General features: G+C 36.8%; 2 protein-coding genes across 3 annotated transcripts; one reads left to right on the forward strand and one right to left on the reverse strand.

Moving 5' to 3' along the window:
* The first annotated feature begins 6,259 nt into the window (after nt 1–6,259).
* On the forward strand, nt 6,260–10,637 carry LOC107936470 (zinc finger CCCH domain-containing protein 48). Its single transcript, XM_016869199.2, has 9 exons — nt 6,260–7,152; nt 7,515–7,610; nt 8,083–8,172; nt 8,287–8,388; nt 8,803–8,949; nt 9,070–9,189; nt 9,285–9,344; nt 9,882–9,979; nt 10,076–10,637. Exons 1-9 carry the CDS (start codon nt 6,706–6,708, stop codon nt 10,209–10,211), a joined length of 1,296 nt encoding a protein of 431 aa, XP_016724688.2. The 5' UTR covers nt 6,260–6,705; the 3' UTR covers nt 10,212–10,637.
* Nucleotides 10,638–11,437: 800 nt separating this feature from the next.
* LOC107936471 (sorbitol dehydrogenase) lies at nt 11,438–14,325 on the reverse strand. 2 transcript variants are annotated; one of them, XM_041077820.1, is made up of 7 exons: nt 13,981–14,315; nt 13,830–13,846; nt 13,779–13,793; nt 13,189–13,425; nt 12,197–12,487; nt 11,869–12,056; nt 11,438–11,774 (listed from the first exon to the last, which is right to left on the reverse strand). In XM_041077820.1, the coding sequence occupies exons 1-7, from the start codon at nt 14,096–14,098 to the stop codon at nt 11,582–11,584; spliced, it is 1,059 nt and encodes a 352-aa protein (XP_040933754.1). In that variant the 5' UTR covers nt 14,099–14,315; the 3' UTR covers nt 11,438–11,581. The 2 variants fall into 2 exon arrangements, with proteins under 2 accessions (XP_040933754.1, XP_016724689.1); XM_016869200.2 differs by having other exon boundaries at nt 13,779–13,846; nt 13,981–14,325.
* Nucleotides 14,326–14,905: the final 580 nt, after the last annotated feature.

Below are 14,905 nucleotides of genomic sequence, written 5' to 3' on the forward strand. Positions count from 1 at the left end.
CAGTCTAACATAAAGGAGTGCGACACTTACGACCATACAGTGCCTCGTAAGGTGCCACCTAGATGCTAGACTAGAAGCTATTATTATAGGCAAACTCTTCTAGGGGCAGATAATCCTTCCAACTACCTCGAAAATCAATAACACAGCTCCTCAATATGTCCTTCAGTATCTTGAACCCAGAGCGTCATGCAACTTCCCTCAAAACCGAGACGTGAAGCGAGGATCCCTATCATAGATGATAGAAACCGGTACTCCATGTAGTCTCACTATCTCAAATATGTAAAGCTTTGTCAACTTTTGTAGAGAATAATCCGTACGAACCGGTATAAAGTAGACAGATTTGGTCAATCGATCCACGATGACCTATATTGAATCTTTTTTAGTGGGTGTTTGGGGCAACCCACTTATGAAATCCATAGTTACACGTTCCCACCTCCAAAGAGGAATCTTAACCAGTTGTAGCAAACCCAAAGGTAACTGATGCTTAGCCTTAACCTGCTGGAAAGTCAAACATCTCCCCACAAAATCGGTAACCTCTCATTTTAGTCCTGGACACCAGTATAACTCTCAAAGGTCTCGGTACATCTTATTTCCGCCAAGATGTATAGCATAAGGGTTGCTATGCGCCTCCCTCAATATGGACTGTCTCAAATCGGTGTCATTCGGTACACAACTTCATCCAAGGAAACATAACACACCCTCAGAGTTCAACCCAAAATCTGTAGTGCTAACACTCTCAATCTGTCGGAACCGAGGACCCAAAGACTTGTCCTGCAACTTTTTATCCTTAATATGATCTATCCAAATTGGTTTAACCTAAAAATTAGCCAACAGACTACCATCATAAAAAAACTGAAGCGAGCAAACATCGCCCTTAAATCAGTCATAACTTTACGGCTCAGTACATCAGCCATCACATTGGCCTTGCCAGGGTGGTACTCAATGATGCAATCGTAGTCCTTAAGTAGCTCATCTATCTACGCTACCTGAGATTCAGCTCCTTCTGAGTAAGGAGATACTTGAGACTTTTGTGATAAGTGTAGATGATACACTTCTCACCATACAAATAATGCCTCTAGATTTTCAGTGCGAAAACTACTGCGGCCAACTCCAAGTCATGCATCGATAATTCACCTTATGAATCTTAAGCTGACAAGACGCGTATGTAACCACCTTACCATTCTGCATCAACACACATCCTAAACCGACATGTGATGCATCACTATAAACCGTGAACTCCTTTCTAGATTCAGGCTGTATCAAAATAAGGGCATCAGTCAGTACAGTCTTGAGCTTCTCAAAGCTCTTTTTCTGCACATCAGTCTAGTTAAATGGTACACCCTTACGTAGTAGCTTAGTCAAGGGTGTTGCAGTCAATGAGAAGCCATCTACAAATCGCCAATAATAACCCGCCAGTCCTAGAAAACCGTGGATCTTAGACATGTTCCTTGGCAGCTTCTACTCCAACACAGCCTCAACCTTTCAAGGATCAACTCGAATCTCCTTGGCATAAACCATATGAGCCAGAAATGTCACTTTACGTAGCTAGAACTCGCACTTGTTAAACTTAGCATAGAGTTATTTCTCCTTCAAAGTCTACAAAACAACTCTAAGATACTCATCACTCTCATCTTCAGTTCTTGAGTAAACTAATACATCATCGATGAACACCACTACAAACCAATCCAGATAAGGCTGAAATACTCGATTCATCAAATCTATAAAAGCTACCGGTGCATAAGTCAATCCAAATGGCATTATTAGGAACTCGTAGTAACCATAACGAGTCCTAAACGTCGTCTTATGTATGTCAGCCTCCTTGACTCTCAATTGATGATACCTAGATCGGAGGTCAATCTTAGAGAACACCGAAACTTCTCGAAACTGATCAAACAGATCATCTATCCTCGGTAGGGGGTACTTATTCTTAATGGTCAACTTGTTCAGTTGCTGATAGTTTATACACATCGCATTGATCCATCATTCTTTTTCAAAAATAGTATCGATGCTCCCCATAGAGACACACTAAGGCGGATGAACCCACAATCCAATAACTCCTGAATCTGAGCCTTTAGCTCCACAAGCTTCTTCGGTGCCATTCGATAAGGAGCGATAGACACCGGAGCTGTACCAGAAAAAAGCTCAATTCCAAACTCCACTTTCCGATTTAAAGGTAAACCGGATAGCTCATCAGGAAAGACATCTGAAAAATCCCTTACCATGCGGATATCCTTTACAGTAGAGCCCCCAGAAGTGGAAACACTCACATAGGCCAAAAACACCTCACATCCCTTATGAACCAGTTTCTCAACCACCAGTGTAGAGATCACATTAGTCAAATAATTTCGACGCTCCCCAATCATAACTATCTCATTATCCTCTTTGGTTCTCAATACGACTCTCTTAGTCGCGCAGTCCAAACTAACAAGATGCTTGACCAACCAGTCCATCCGTAGAATTAAATCGAACTCCCTAAAGGGAAGCTCCATTAGATCAGCCAAAAAGATTTCTCCTTTAACCTCTAAAGGAACGTCTCTAAATAGCTTGTTAACCCTTATAGATTGCCCTAACAGACTTAATGCAGTAACCTCACTCGTAATGCTCTCAACCATAATCTCCAGATTTTCAGAAACAGAACAAGCAACATAGGAATGCATAGATCCTATATCAATCAGTACAATGCAGGGCATATAAAAAATAAGGAACATACCCGTGATGACATCAGGAGCATCTTTGTCCTCACGGTGGCGTGCAGCATAAACAAGAGTAGGCTGCCTCGCCTCAGTCTGTCCAACACCTCTACCTGGTGCCCTATGTCCACGACTCATACCATTACCACCCCTAGCCTGACGACAGCCTCTCGGTGGTTGCTGTACTACCCTCTATGGTTGTGCAGTACCAGTACCCTGAGCTTACATCTAATCGGCCCTCAGTGGACACTCTCTAATGCGATGTTCTAACGACCCACATCTCAAGCATGCCCCAGTCCTCCTCCAACACTCGCCCTGATGGTTTCTACCACAATCAGTACATGGCTGCAGTCCAGTAGCAATAACAGGGGGCCCAACTCTAACCGGTCCATCAACTCTGGCCTTTTTTCTAGGCCTTTTTTCTAAGCCTCTGCACCACACCTGAGGGCTTCGAATCTCTCTTATTCTTACCTCTCTCTCTCTATCGCGGTTTTGGCGCTTAGTTCGCTTAACCTCCTCGACGATCTTCGTCTTCTTAATTAGGGCAGAAAAATCCCGCTCCCTTTGCGGAGCTACCAAAACCCGCAAGTTATCTCTGAGGCCATCCTCAAAGCGGACACATCGCTCGTACTTAGATGCCACCATACCTCACGCATAACGGCTCAGTCTTAGAAACTCGGCCTTATACTCGGCCACTGATCGATCTCCCTGAGTTAAATTTAGAAACTCACTCCTACGGGCATTTACGTAACTAGCTCCCATATATTTTCCCTAGAAGGCGGTCTTAAAAAACTCCCAGGTCAATCGTTCGGGTTGAGTGTCTTTCTTAACAGTAAGCCACCACTGATATTAGGCGGTCTTAAAGCACCCTTTAATTTCTACTCTGAAGTGCAATCTAGATCGTCCATGATCCTCTCCGTGGCCTCAATCCAGTACTCGACCATATTAGGGGCAATTCCAAAGACAACCCTGGATAACTCAGCCCTATTGAACTGGAGTCGTTCTGTAACCGACCCCCAGCGACCCTCTCTAAAATCCTTAGCATAGTCTGGGACAATGCATCATCCTCAGCCATGCAATCTTGAGGCCTAGTCTCAGTCGCAGGTGAAACCGACTTCTCACTAGTATCCAAGTTAGGCAGGTTGCTAGAAGATGAGGACCCAGCTTGAGCCCCTCTACGGCAACTACTACAGCTTCTAGTACCCTGTCCGCGGATACCTCGTGTGTTCATATCTAATCGAATTATCTGTGTTTAAAAAATTTTATGAATCAGTTACAGTTTAATATTTCTTAACATATGTTTTATGTAGAACATCATCGGTAATTCAGAGTTTGTTTTCGTATATCACAGCTTCACTACAGTTTTTTGTATACACTAAATAAGTATTTTCAGTACAGTATACCACCTATAGTAGTTTCAAAATATACTATTAATAATAGTTTTAGTTTAAAATAATTCACAGTTTAGAATACTTACAGGATCGGCAATAGAGACTTGGTGTACTACTTATTCAGTAAAACATTTCAAATCATTTGAAAATCAGTTCTTAAAAACTAAGTTTTAAACCCAAATCCACAGTCGAGTTTTGTAATCTGGCTCTGATACCACTAAATGTAACACCTCAAATCCGGCCTAGACGTTATGGCCGAATCTGACGATGTTACATGATAGGTTGTTTGAAAACCATGTCATCGCGATAAAACCGTTTCCATTAAATTGCTTCTCCTTTTCTCTTATTAGTTCCAAAATTTGTTTTACTCATTTAATTAATTGTTTAAAACGTGACTCGTTGTGGAAGTTTTAAAAAAAACCATTTATTTTATGAAAATTGAATTAATTAAGTAAATCCGTCCATTTTAGAAAAACCCTTCATTTTAGAGAAAACCGTTTGTTCGTCGAGTTTTACAGTTTTAAAAACCAATTAAACAATCAAAAATCCAGTAGAAAGTCAAACAGTCCAAAATATCCCGAAATTACACAAAATATCCACAAAAATAATTAAGCAAAAATAACCTTAAATCATATTGAAACAGAAACAGTCTCTAAGAAATGTGTGGCCATTGCTGAGTCTTCCGTCGCACCGATCCATCTAAGTTTAGGAATTACCTGTTCTGATTAAACAGAAGGGGTGAGTTTAGTAAACTCAGTATGTAATCCCCACAAAAAAAAACATACAGTCAATCTCAGTAAACAGTCAAATGTAGTCTAGGCCTAAGCCTATAGCAGTCCTAGTAGCAGTTTGGGCCGTAGCCCAACTCAGGTTCAGTAATCAGTATCAGTTATGCACTAGAGCCGTAGCCCATCACAGTATAAGTCATGCATACAGTAATCAGTAACAAAGTCCTACCCAACCAGCCTCTACACACCATCTCTGTCCAACCCTACACTCTATGTGGGGATTAAATCAACCCACCCTTCCCTACACTTCAGATAACACAAAATGCGGAACAAACAGTAGTTTACAGCTGAGCTACCAGTATATTAGGCTTAAGAGTCTTTCAGTACACTTCCTCTAAATATCATCATCCCAATCCCATGCAATGCAACATGCAATTGAATGTCATGCTATCACAGATCTATCAGATACGCATACAGTTCAGTGTACATGCTTATATATACAACATGCTCAGTATATAATTCACATAGCCAATTTCACACAAATAAGGGTCTAAGTAGTGCTTACCGACCCTATGGAAGGTTCACAGTCGACTTGGGCGACCTGTGCAACCTTAACAGTCATTTCAGTAAAAATGGGTTTACACGCCCATGTGGCCTGCCCGTGTGGCCCACATGGCCCAAATTGGCCTTGGATTCAAACTCCAGACCTTCAATATACCAACATACAGCTTAATCATCAGACTAGCAGGCCCATTCTGTTATAAACTCACAACCAATTAAATAAAAGCCTACTGAACAAGGTTAAGGCTTTATTTAGAAAAATGCCAAAAATTTCCCAAGACAAGGCTTGAACTTAAGACCTCCCAAACATACCCAGAACGCTTAACCATTAAAGCAAATACACAATTTTCATAATTAAACAGAATCAAAAGTAAGAGTTTTTGGGTGTTACAGCCGTTAAACTTCGTTACCTCCCTAATGCAATCCTACCTAGCAATTCAAATGAGTTTTAAATGTCAACTTAGATGTCTAACTGGGATGAGAATAGGTTTTTAATTAAATAAATTTAATTAATTCAAGTTTTTAAATTAATTACACTTTGAATTGGAAAAGAAAAACCATTTGTATCCTTTTTCTTTTAGTTTTCTTTTCCATTTTGATTGAAAAAATTGTTCTCATCCCATTTGAACATTTAAATTGACATTTAAAATTCATTTGGACTGTCATATAGGATTTCTGTTAGGGAGATAACGAAACTTAAAACAAGGTGACTACTTCATAATAAAATGATAATGTAAATAACTAAAATATAATATTTCAAATATAAATAACTAAAATATAATATGAATTAAATAAAAATGATTATTTTTATAGTTTAGCGAACAATTTGAAGTACCATATTAATGAATATTGTTTTTAACAAACACCATGTTTTTAAGCTTTCTGAAAGGACTTCCGAAGAAAAAAAAAGCTTTGCAAATTTCTTTTAATTAAAATCAGAACTAAAAAGTTTTAGTTTTTACTCAAGATGCTTTTTGGCCCAAAAACAATTTAAGGAGTAGATGGATTATATAATCTTTCACTTACCGATTTATTTAACGTAAAGCTGACGCGATCTTGTCTAGTTTTCCTTTCCCAGCCATTCTCCCCCTTCTCTCCAGCGGCAACGGTCACCGCAGCACTCAACCATCCTCCTCCTTTTTCTGTTTTTGAAGAAATTATTTTTTTTGTATTATTGCATAATCAATAAGAAGAAAAAGGGCGACCGATTTTTGATCGATTTAGGGTTTCAGCGGTCTCTTTCATGATCGGATTCTTTCACTCCAAGAATTCCCAGACGCTTAATCCTAAGCTTCTTCCATCCATCTTCTGTTACCGATACAAAAATTGGGGATTATGGATTTAGACGGCGGCAACAGGCGCGTTTTTAACCGACTCGGAGGTTCTTCAACTGCCGCACCCGACTCCTCAAAAAACCAGAAAGTTTGTTATCATTGGAGGGCCGGTAAGTGCTCCCGTTTCCCATGCCCTTTCTTGCACCGTGAACTGCCTCATCCTTCTGGCCCCGCCGCCGCTACCGCTAATGGATCCGGTGCCCCCAAACGTTTCGCCGATGATTCTGGGTTTTCGGGTCCGGCCCTACGACGAGGCCCCAACTTCAATAATAATCATAACAATAGTTGGGGGAGAATGGGGGCTAATAAGGTGGTTCGGAAAACGGAGAAAGTGTGTAATTATTGGGTCCAGGGGAACTGTAATTACGGAGACAAGTGTAGGTTTTTACATTCCTGGAGTTTAGGGGAATGCTTTACCTTGTTGAATCACCTTGATGGACACCAGAAAGTAAGTGTATTTGCCTTCTCTTTTTCTTTTATGCTATTAATTTTTGTATGAACTTTTGAAGTACCTCACTGCAAAAGCTAGCTATTAGGTGGGTAGAGCCTGCATTCATATGAATCTCACTAGAAAATAACATGCTTTCCATGTGGAATCAAGCCTCACGATTGCCACAAATACTTATGGTGAATGACTCTGATGCCAGTAGATAATAATAAACCTGTGGGGAACCACACAGAAAAACTAAGTGTTAGGGTGGGAAAGCATAACATCGCATACTTTGGATGAGGGATTCAAGTCTTTATCATGTTGTTAGGCACATAACATATTCTTAGCAGTGTATGATGATGGGATTGTTTTCTGCGCAGGTTGTTACCGGAATTGCATTACCGGCAGGTATGGATAAGCTCTATACAGGGAGTAAAGATGAGACTGTGAGGGCTTGGGATACCAACACTGGTCAGGTGTGATTCTCTCTGTCTGGCAGTTTTAGTTAGTCTTCTGCTTCTTAGAATGAAAAGATGGGAAATTTATGTTTGTCTTCAAACTTTGATTATTCATGAGACTTTAATCAATTTCCAAGAACAGGAATCTCCTTGAAACTGTTCTGAGATTTTTTTTATTTTATTTTATCCTGTCCTGTGTGATCAAATTATCAAAGAAAAGGTACCTAGCTGAATTACTTTTTAAAAGTGTCCATGTGAATAATAAGATACTTAAAGACAGACTATTTATGTTTCTTTGTTGCTAAATACCCAAGGATCACGAAGAGTACCTTCTATTTCTTTGTACAGTGAAAGTAAAACGAGAGTCACTTTTAGCTGGAAGTTACTTTCAGTAGTCTTCTTGTTGTAGTGTTTGTTGGCAGTTTTTGTTTAAGTAAATCCTCTTAATTATTATGTTTTTGGCTGATATTCCCTGTGGCCTTTTATGTAGTGTATGGGTGTGATTAATCTTGGTGGTGAAGTTGGTTGCATGATCAGTGAAGGTCCTTGGCTGTTTGTTGGCATACCTAATGTTGTCAAGGTAAGATTCAAGGCAAATTCTCTAGCAATTGTTTCTTGTTTATTATGTTTTCTCTTTTGAAGTCAGAAGAATGATGATTTCCTAATTTTTTACTCGATGACAATCATTTTGCAGGCATGGAACACCCAAACTAATCAAGAGCTCAGTCTTAGTGGACCTGTTGGGCAAGTTTATACTATGGTTGTGGGTAACGATTTGCTCTTTGCTGGTACACAGGTAATGTTCTAAATATTAGTATATTTTTTAAAATTTCTTTTCATTTAAATTCTATGTTCTGTGTATGGTCAGTCATGTTTTCATCATCATGTTTTTTCTGTTTTGGCTTCTGCAATAGTATTTTGCAAAAAAAAAAAAAAAAAAAAAAAAAACCTCACTAGTTGAGCCAATTTTCCCGTTTTGGTTGTCTGACAGTCATCATCTCATAAAATTGCTACTTACCTTGAAATAGCTCTTGTATGTGAAATGAGTTTTCTCTGAAAGAGCCATAGATTTGAGGAGGAATTGGAGTTTGTGTAGGATGAGTCTCACTCTGGGTCATTTATATGTCATACTTATATCATTTACTACCATCTCTCTATTTCTCTAGCATTCCAGTTCGGATCCTCAGGAAACAGTATCTGTTTATTGCAGGATGGTACTATTTTAGCATGGAAATTTAATGCTGTCACCAACAACTTTGAACCAGCAGCATCACTTAAGGGTCACACCCTCGCAGTTGTATCATTAGTTGTTGGGGCTAATAGACTGTACTCTGGTTCCATGGACCATTCTATAAAGGTAAAAGTATTTTAGTCATCCTGGTTTAGAAATTATCATTTTTGCTTTAGTCCGTTATTTTCGTTTTTTTTCTTTCAGAAAATTATCATTTTTGCTAACATATAAGTTGTTTTCTTTCAGGCCTGGAGTCTAGAAACTTTGCAGTGTCTACAGACTTTGACAGAGCACACTAATGTTGTGATGTCCTTGCTTTGCTGGGAACAATTTCTTTTATCTTGTTCACTGGACCAAACAATAAAGGTTAGTGCTATTTTATGGTTTATTCTTAATCCTTTCTATTTTGTTATCCTGTTTTCCTGATATTAAAGATGTTTGGGTTATCTTTTTTTGTGCAGGTGTGGGTAGCTACTGAGAGTGGAAACTTGGAAGTAACATACTCTCACAAAGAAGAACATGTATGTTGTTTCATTACTACATATGCATGCTGCATTTTGATTTAATGAAATTAGCTGTAAATGGGAAGGGGTTTGGGGACACAATGGGAGAAGTAAAGACTGAAGGTAGAGGAGATTAGATCAGCAATGGTCTTTATTATTATTATTAAATCCCAAAACTATACATGAACTATGTTTTAATGTGCAATTATATACATGAAATTTTGATTTGATCCAATTCTTGTAAATTATTAACACAATTATTAATATAACATCATTTTATGTTTATATATTGCATACATAAATAATTATATTTATCCAATATAAAATAATTTGATGTATTTATTTCTTTAAATATGTATAATTAGATTAAAATTGAAGTTTCAAGTATATATTTGAACCACAATTAGAGTTTCAATTGAATAATTGCACCAAATTAAAGTTCATGTATACAATTGCACATTAAATCAAAGTTCATGTATAATTTTGAGATTTATCTTTTATTATTATTTTCTTAGGCTCTTGTGAAGTTTTTGAACTGTGTTAACTCCTTTTTAGGGCTTGCTGAACCTTCGTGGAATGCCTGACTCAGAATCCAAGCCTGTATTGATGTGTTCATGCAATGACAATTCTGTCCGGCTCTATGATCTGCCCTCGTAAGTTAACAGAGACTTGGCCTTTGATCTTAGTACAAATCTATTTGTTGTTTCACCTATTGGGGGTATATGAATTTGCTATCCTTGTGATTGAAGGTTCTCGGAGAAGGGTAAAATATTTGCAAAGCAGGAGATTCGTGCGATAGAGGTAGGCCCTGGGGGGCTGTTTTTCACTGGAGATGGAACTGGTTTTAGAGTGTGGAAGTGGGCAGAAGCGGTTCCCAAGCCCTGATGTGTTGCAGCAACGGATAACATATTAATCAATCGATAATGTATTTTTGGTGTTGATCATTTTATTTCTTGTCATCCATCCGGTGAGGGGTCATTTGTAGGTTTTTTTTTAAGTTTGCGGGAGAAATTACTTGAGTTAGAGAAAACAATTATGGGGTGGTGGTGGAATGTTTAATAGCACCAACCAACCAAGCCCTTCACCTTAAGTTTGTGCCAATAGAACGCTCATAAATGTCTAGCAGTCACTGTATTGAAGTTGTAGGGGATGAAGCTACATTACATTACATCTCATATATGTCCCTGCCTTTTTCTATGGAAATCAGCTGATGATTGTTGGCGTTGAGTTTATTAAATTGCCTCAGCAATTCTTTTACTTGTAAACAAATGGGAGAAGCAAAACTCTGTATAATAAAATAAAATTGTTGGATGTCTTCTGCTTCATCTTTTTATTTTTCTTTTTATACTACTTCTGCTTCATCGTGTTCTTTTAAGTGAAAATGAAAATCAAAATTAACTTAATCGTTCCCTGCGTTGTAGAACAAAATATTAAAGACATTAGTATCAAGCCATGAAAACAATTCAAATTCTAAGGATTTTGATTTTTTTTTCCTTGTGAAATTCTGGTTAGGAAATTTTTGGGTTCTGGATTTAGTTACAATCCATCTGCCTTGATGAATTTATCGAAACATCCCTCTTTTTTCTTAAAAAGTATTGCTGTTAAAAAGTACTTTTGAGAAATAAAATATCCATTTTAAATATATTATTAAGTAACAAATATGCATTTAAATAATATTTAAATTAATTAATATTATTATATTTTAATAAGAATATAAAATAATTATTATAACTTCTTGTTAATATTTTAATGAATAAAATATAAATTTTAAATATTTTTAAGTAATAAATATTAATTATTTATAAAATTTAATTAGAATACATAAATTATATTTTAAATATTTAAATATAGTTATTAAATATTTGTAATTAGTATTTTAAAAAATATTTTTTTATTTTTAATTGATGATTTTAACACATTTATAATTAAATATCAAGAAAAAAAGGGAAAGTACTACGTTATTGAAAGAGTGAAAAATAATTAAGCACTAAAAGTGTTTTTGGGAGAGGAAAAACTAAAAATTTTAGTTTTTACTTTTCAGAAGTGCTTTTGAAAAACAATGTAAAAGTACTTCACAGCGGCTTATACGCCAAGAAACTCAGACAGATATCTAGCATAAAAGGATTGCAAGAGCATCAAATACCTCCAAGTGATTTAAAACAAAGTCCCCTGTGTACATACTATCCACTGATATTATTTTATTACAACATGCAATCTTAGATGCTGATAAACGCTTATTCTTTTTATGCTGGAAATCACAGATTAAACATGACCTTAATGGCACTGCCGCCACCAGCACTGGTTTCAAAAGCTTCTTCCACTTCTTTCTGTGAAAACCCAAACCTGTGGGTTATCAGAGGCTTCACATCAATCTTCCCACTTCTTAGAAACTCGATGCACAAAGGCCATGTATTCCTATACCGGAAGATTCCGATCACATCTACCTCCCTGCATTTTAAACCATCAACCCATGATTGGTGTTCAAAGCATATAGCAAGTGCTTCATAAAACAAAATTTTCACTGCATCATCAAAATAAGTACCTTGTAGCAGCTGGAGTAAGCGGAACAGTCATCTCATGATGGCCCATTCCCACAAGGCAGACCTTGCCACCAGCACGAGTGGCACTCAGAGCAGTTGACATTGTTTTGTTAAAGCCTGCACAGTCAAAGCTTACATCCACTCCTCCTCCCATTGCTTTACATATTCTTTCAACTTCTTCAGCTACGTCCTGTAATATATAATGAAAACATGAAACTCTCTAACAGTCTGACAATGGAGTAAAAGAGCCTCGTGGCAAACAATAATGATTCAATTTCTTGGCATATTTAGCTAGGAAAAGCAAAAGTGGACTTCAAGGATGTTATGAACCTGCATATCAGTTGAAACTTTAACAATCCCATCAGCACCAAGATTCTTAGCAACAGATAGGCGATTATCATCTACATCTACAATGACGATCCTAGGTGCCCCAAAAGCACGAGCTGCCATCATTGTAACAAGACCTATAGGTCCCGCCCCCATAACCAACACGTTTGTCTCAGGGCCGATATTAGCTCGGCGACAAGCATGAACCCCCACACTCAAGGGCTCGCACATGGCCCCTTCTTCCAAGCTCACATTGTCTGGCAGTTTGAAACACAAATCTGCAGGATGCACAACCTACATTGACAATCAACTTATATATTAACTCAGCAGCCCAAAAGATTTGATTCCATCAAATTTATTTCCAATACAAGGAAAATGCAAAAGAAAATGACCAACATGCACAATAAGCTTCTCATCACAGCTGCCAAGTATGATGTCAGACATGAAGCCGAAGCTTCAAACCAACTTGACTGTAGGTCAGATCTCCCACCTTTATGCTAGCTTTGAAGAAGATCGCATAGTTAGATATCTTTTATAACACTTCCTTTTTTTTCGGTTCTCATACTCTACACAATATGGAAAGTCTTAGCTTGTTAATGTCTTAAAGTCTCACATGAAGCATCATTTTAGATGTAATAAATGGCTTTTAGAACTACAGCAAACTTTATATTCAATGGAGACCACAACAGAAACAACTAAATGAGTTAACTATAACAATTGTATCCTGGAAGCCTTTTGAATCTGAACCTTGAAAATCACCCATTAATAAACCTCGAAAATAAAAATTGAGGATTTTGTATCAAGGTCCCCTAAGAAAATATTAAGTCACTGTAATGAGTATGCAGCACTCTTAGTTTCACACTATTGATAGTTTATTTAATAAGCATCACTTAATCGGTATTGTAATTGGGTACTATAAACATGCTATTTTAGTAGCAAAATAAGCACCGAAAAGTAAACTAGAACCTATGCTGAAATGCAGTTTAAAGGTTAACCTGATGGGCAAGAGAACCATGAACTGGTGGAGTGGCAAAAAACTTCATTTCAGGGCATAGATTGTATCGACCATCCTTGCAAAGATCACATCGCCAGCAACTGATCCCCGGTTCCAAAGCCACACGGTCTCCTGGCACTAAATTCTTGACTTCACTCCCAACCTCCTCTATGATTCCAGCACACTCATGCCCAATCACCATTGGTTCTTTCACCACAAAATCAGCACACCTCATTGTCTATAAAAAACAGAAAAGAAATACAAATAAAACTAATGGCAAAGATGAGAGAAACAATACAGAAATCATTTTAGCCATTATCCTGGTTCCTTTTTATCACTAACTATTTGATTGGCAATGAAATGGAGGTAAGGGATCGAAAAAGCAGCAATCCTAACTACTGTTGCATACTATTGTTTGTAAAAGGAGGCCAAGCAATATACTCAAGCCAAGTACTTGTAGGAAGACCAAAATTCTGTCTTTAATTCATTTGTTAGAGTTCAGCATGAAAGGGCAGATCTTAGTAGGAACAATATCTGATTAATCCATATTAGAATTAAGAAGAGCAAGAACTTGCTGGGAAAAGGATATACCTTTAGGTAGTGAACATCACTTCCACAGATACCAACAGCCTTCATCCTAACTCTGGCATCATGGGGTCCTTCACAAAATATTTATCGCAAATTTAGTCAATAAGAAAGAAAGCGAGCGAAAGTGTTATAAAATCTAAAAATAGAAACCAACATAAAGAACCCAGAGTAAAAAATAGATGGTGATATGGATTGGATGGCATACCCAGTGGAGGGAGCTTGAATGGTTGAATCTTGAGGGTGTTGAGACCCACAAGCCAAGCAGCCATGTTTTCATCTTCTCCACTTTTGGTTTCTTCGTGAGATTTCCCTCCTTTACCCATCTTCTTGCTTTCGTTGGATAGACACACACAAAGCTGCACTTTGCCTAAAAAGAAGTGGATTTTATGTACTTAAAAGTTGAAACCTTTTAGCATCCCTCTTCAAAATGTTTGTGAATAAGAATCAGAGGTGGCGGATAAAATCAATAATATTAAAGATATGATTTTATATACGAAATAATTGTTTTAAAGTGTCAGCTGGTCCCTTTGGGTTTTCTTTTTGGGGCTGTTTCTCGTTACGAATAGATTAAATAGATATATAGCAGTAGCATACTAAAATTATTATTTGAAATTTTTTATTTAAATAATTAAATTATTTAAAAATTTTTATTTAGATTATTAATTTTTTTTTTTAAAAATTGATTAGTGAGCTCCAATTAATGATTTAATGATCGGTATGGTAGATTGGTTAACATAATTTAAATTCTAAATATATCTGACGATTAATGTTTAAATCTAAATCTATCTCACGATTAATTTTAAGGATTAGAAAAGAAAATTGTTTAAATCTTGTCTGGGAATTTATGATTGTTAAATCTATTTTATAAAAAGATGAATTATAAAAAAAAAGGAAATGAAGAGTTTTTGATTAATATAGATAATGTGACTAAATAAAATTATATATCAATTATTTTAATAGTTTAATGACTTAAATAAAAATTTTTAAATTTTTTAATAATTATTTTGTAACGAATAGTTAAAACATACACTTACTTATAATTTAATGATATTGAATATTGGCTTGCATTTATCACTCATCATCATTTATTTATTTATCTTGTTTTGGAGTAAGACTTGATTTATCAAAAT

The sequence above is a fragment of the Gossypium hirsutum genome, chromosome A09, assembly GCF_007990345.1.
Source record: "Gossypium hirsutum isolate 1008001.06 chromosome A09, Gossypium_hirsutum_v2.1, whole genome shotgun sequence".
Taxonomy (NCBI): domain Eukaryota; kingdom Viridiplantae; phylum Streptophyta; class Magnoliopsida; order Malvales; family Malvaceae; genus Gossypium; species Gossypium hirsutum.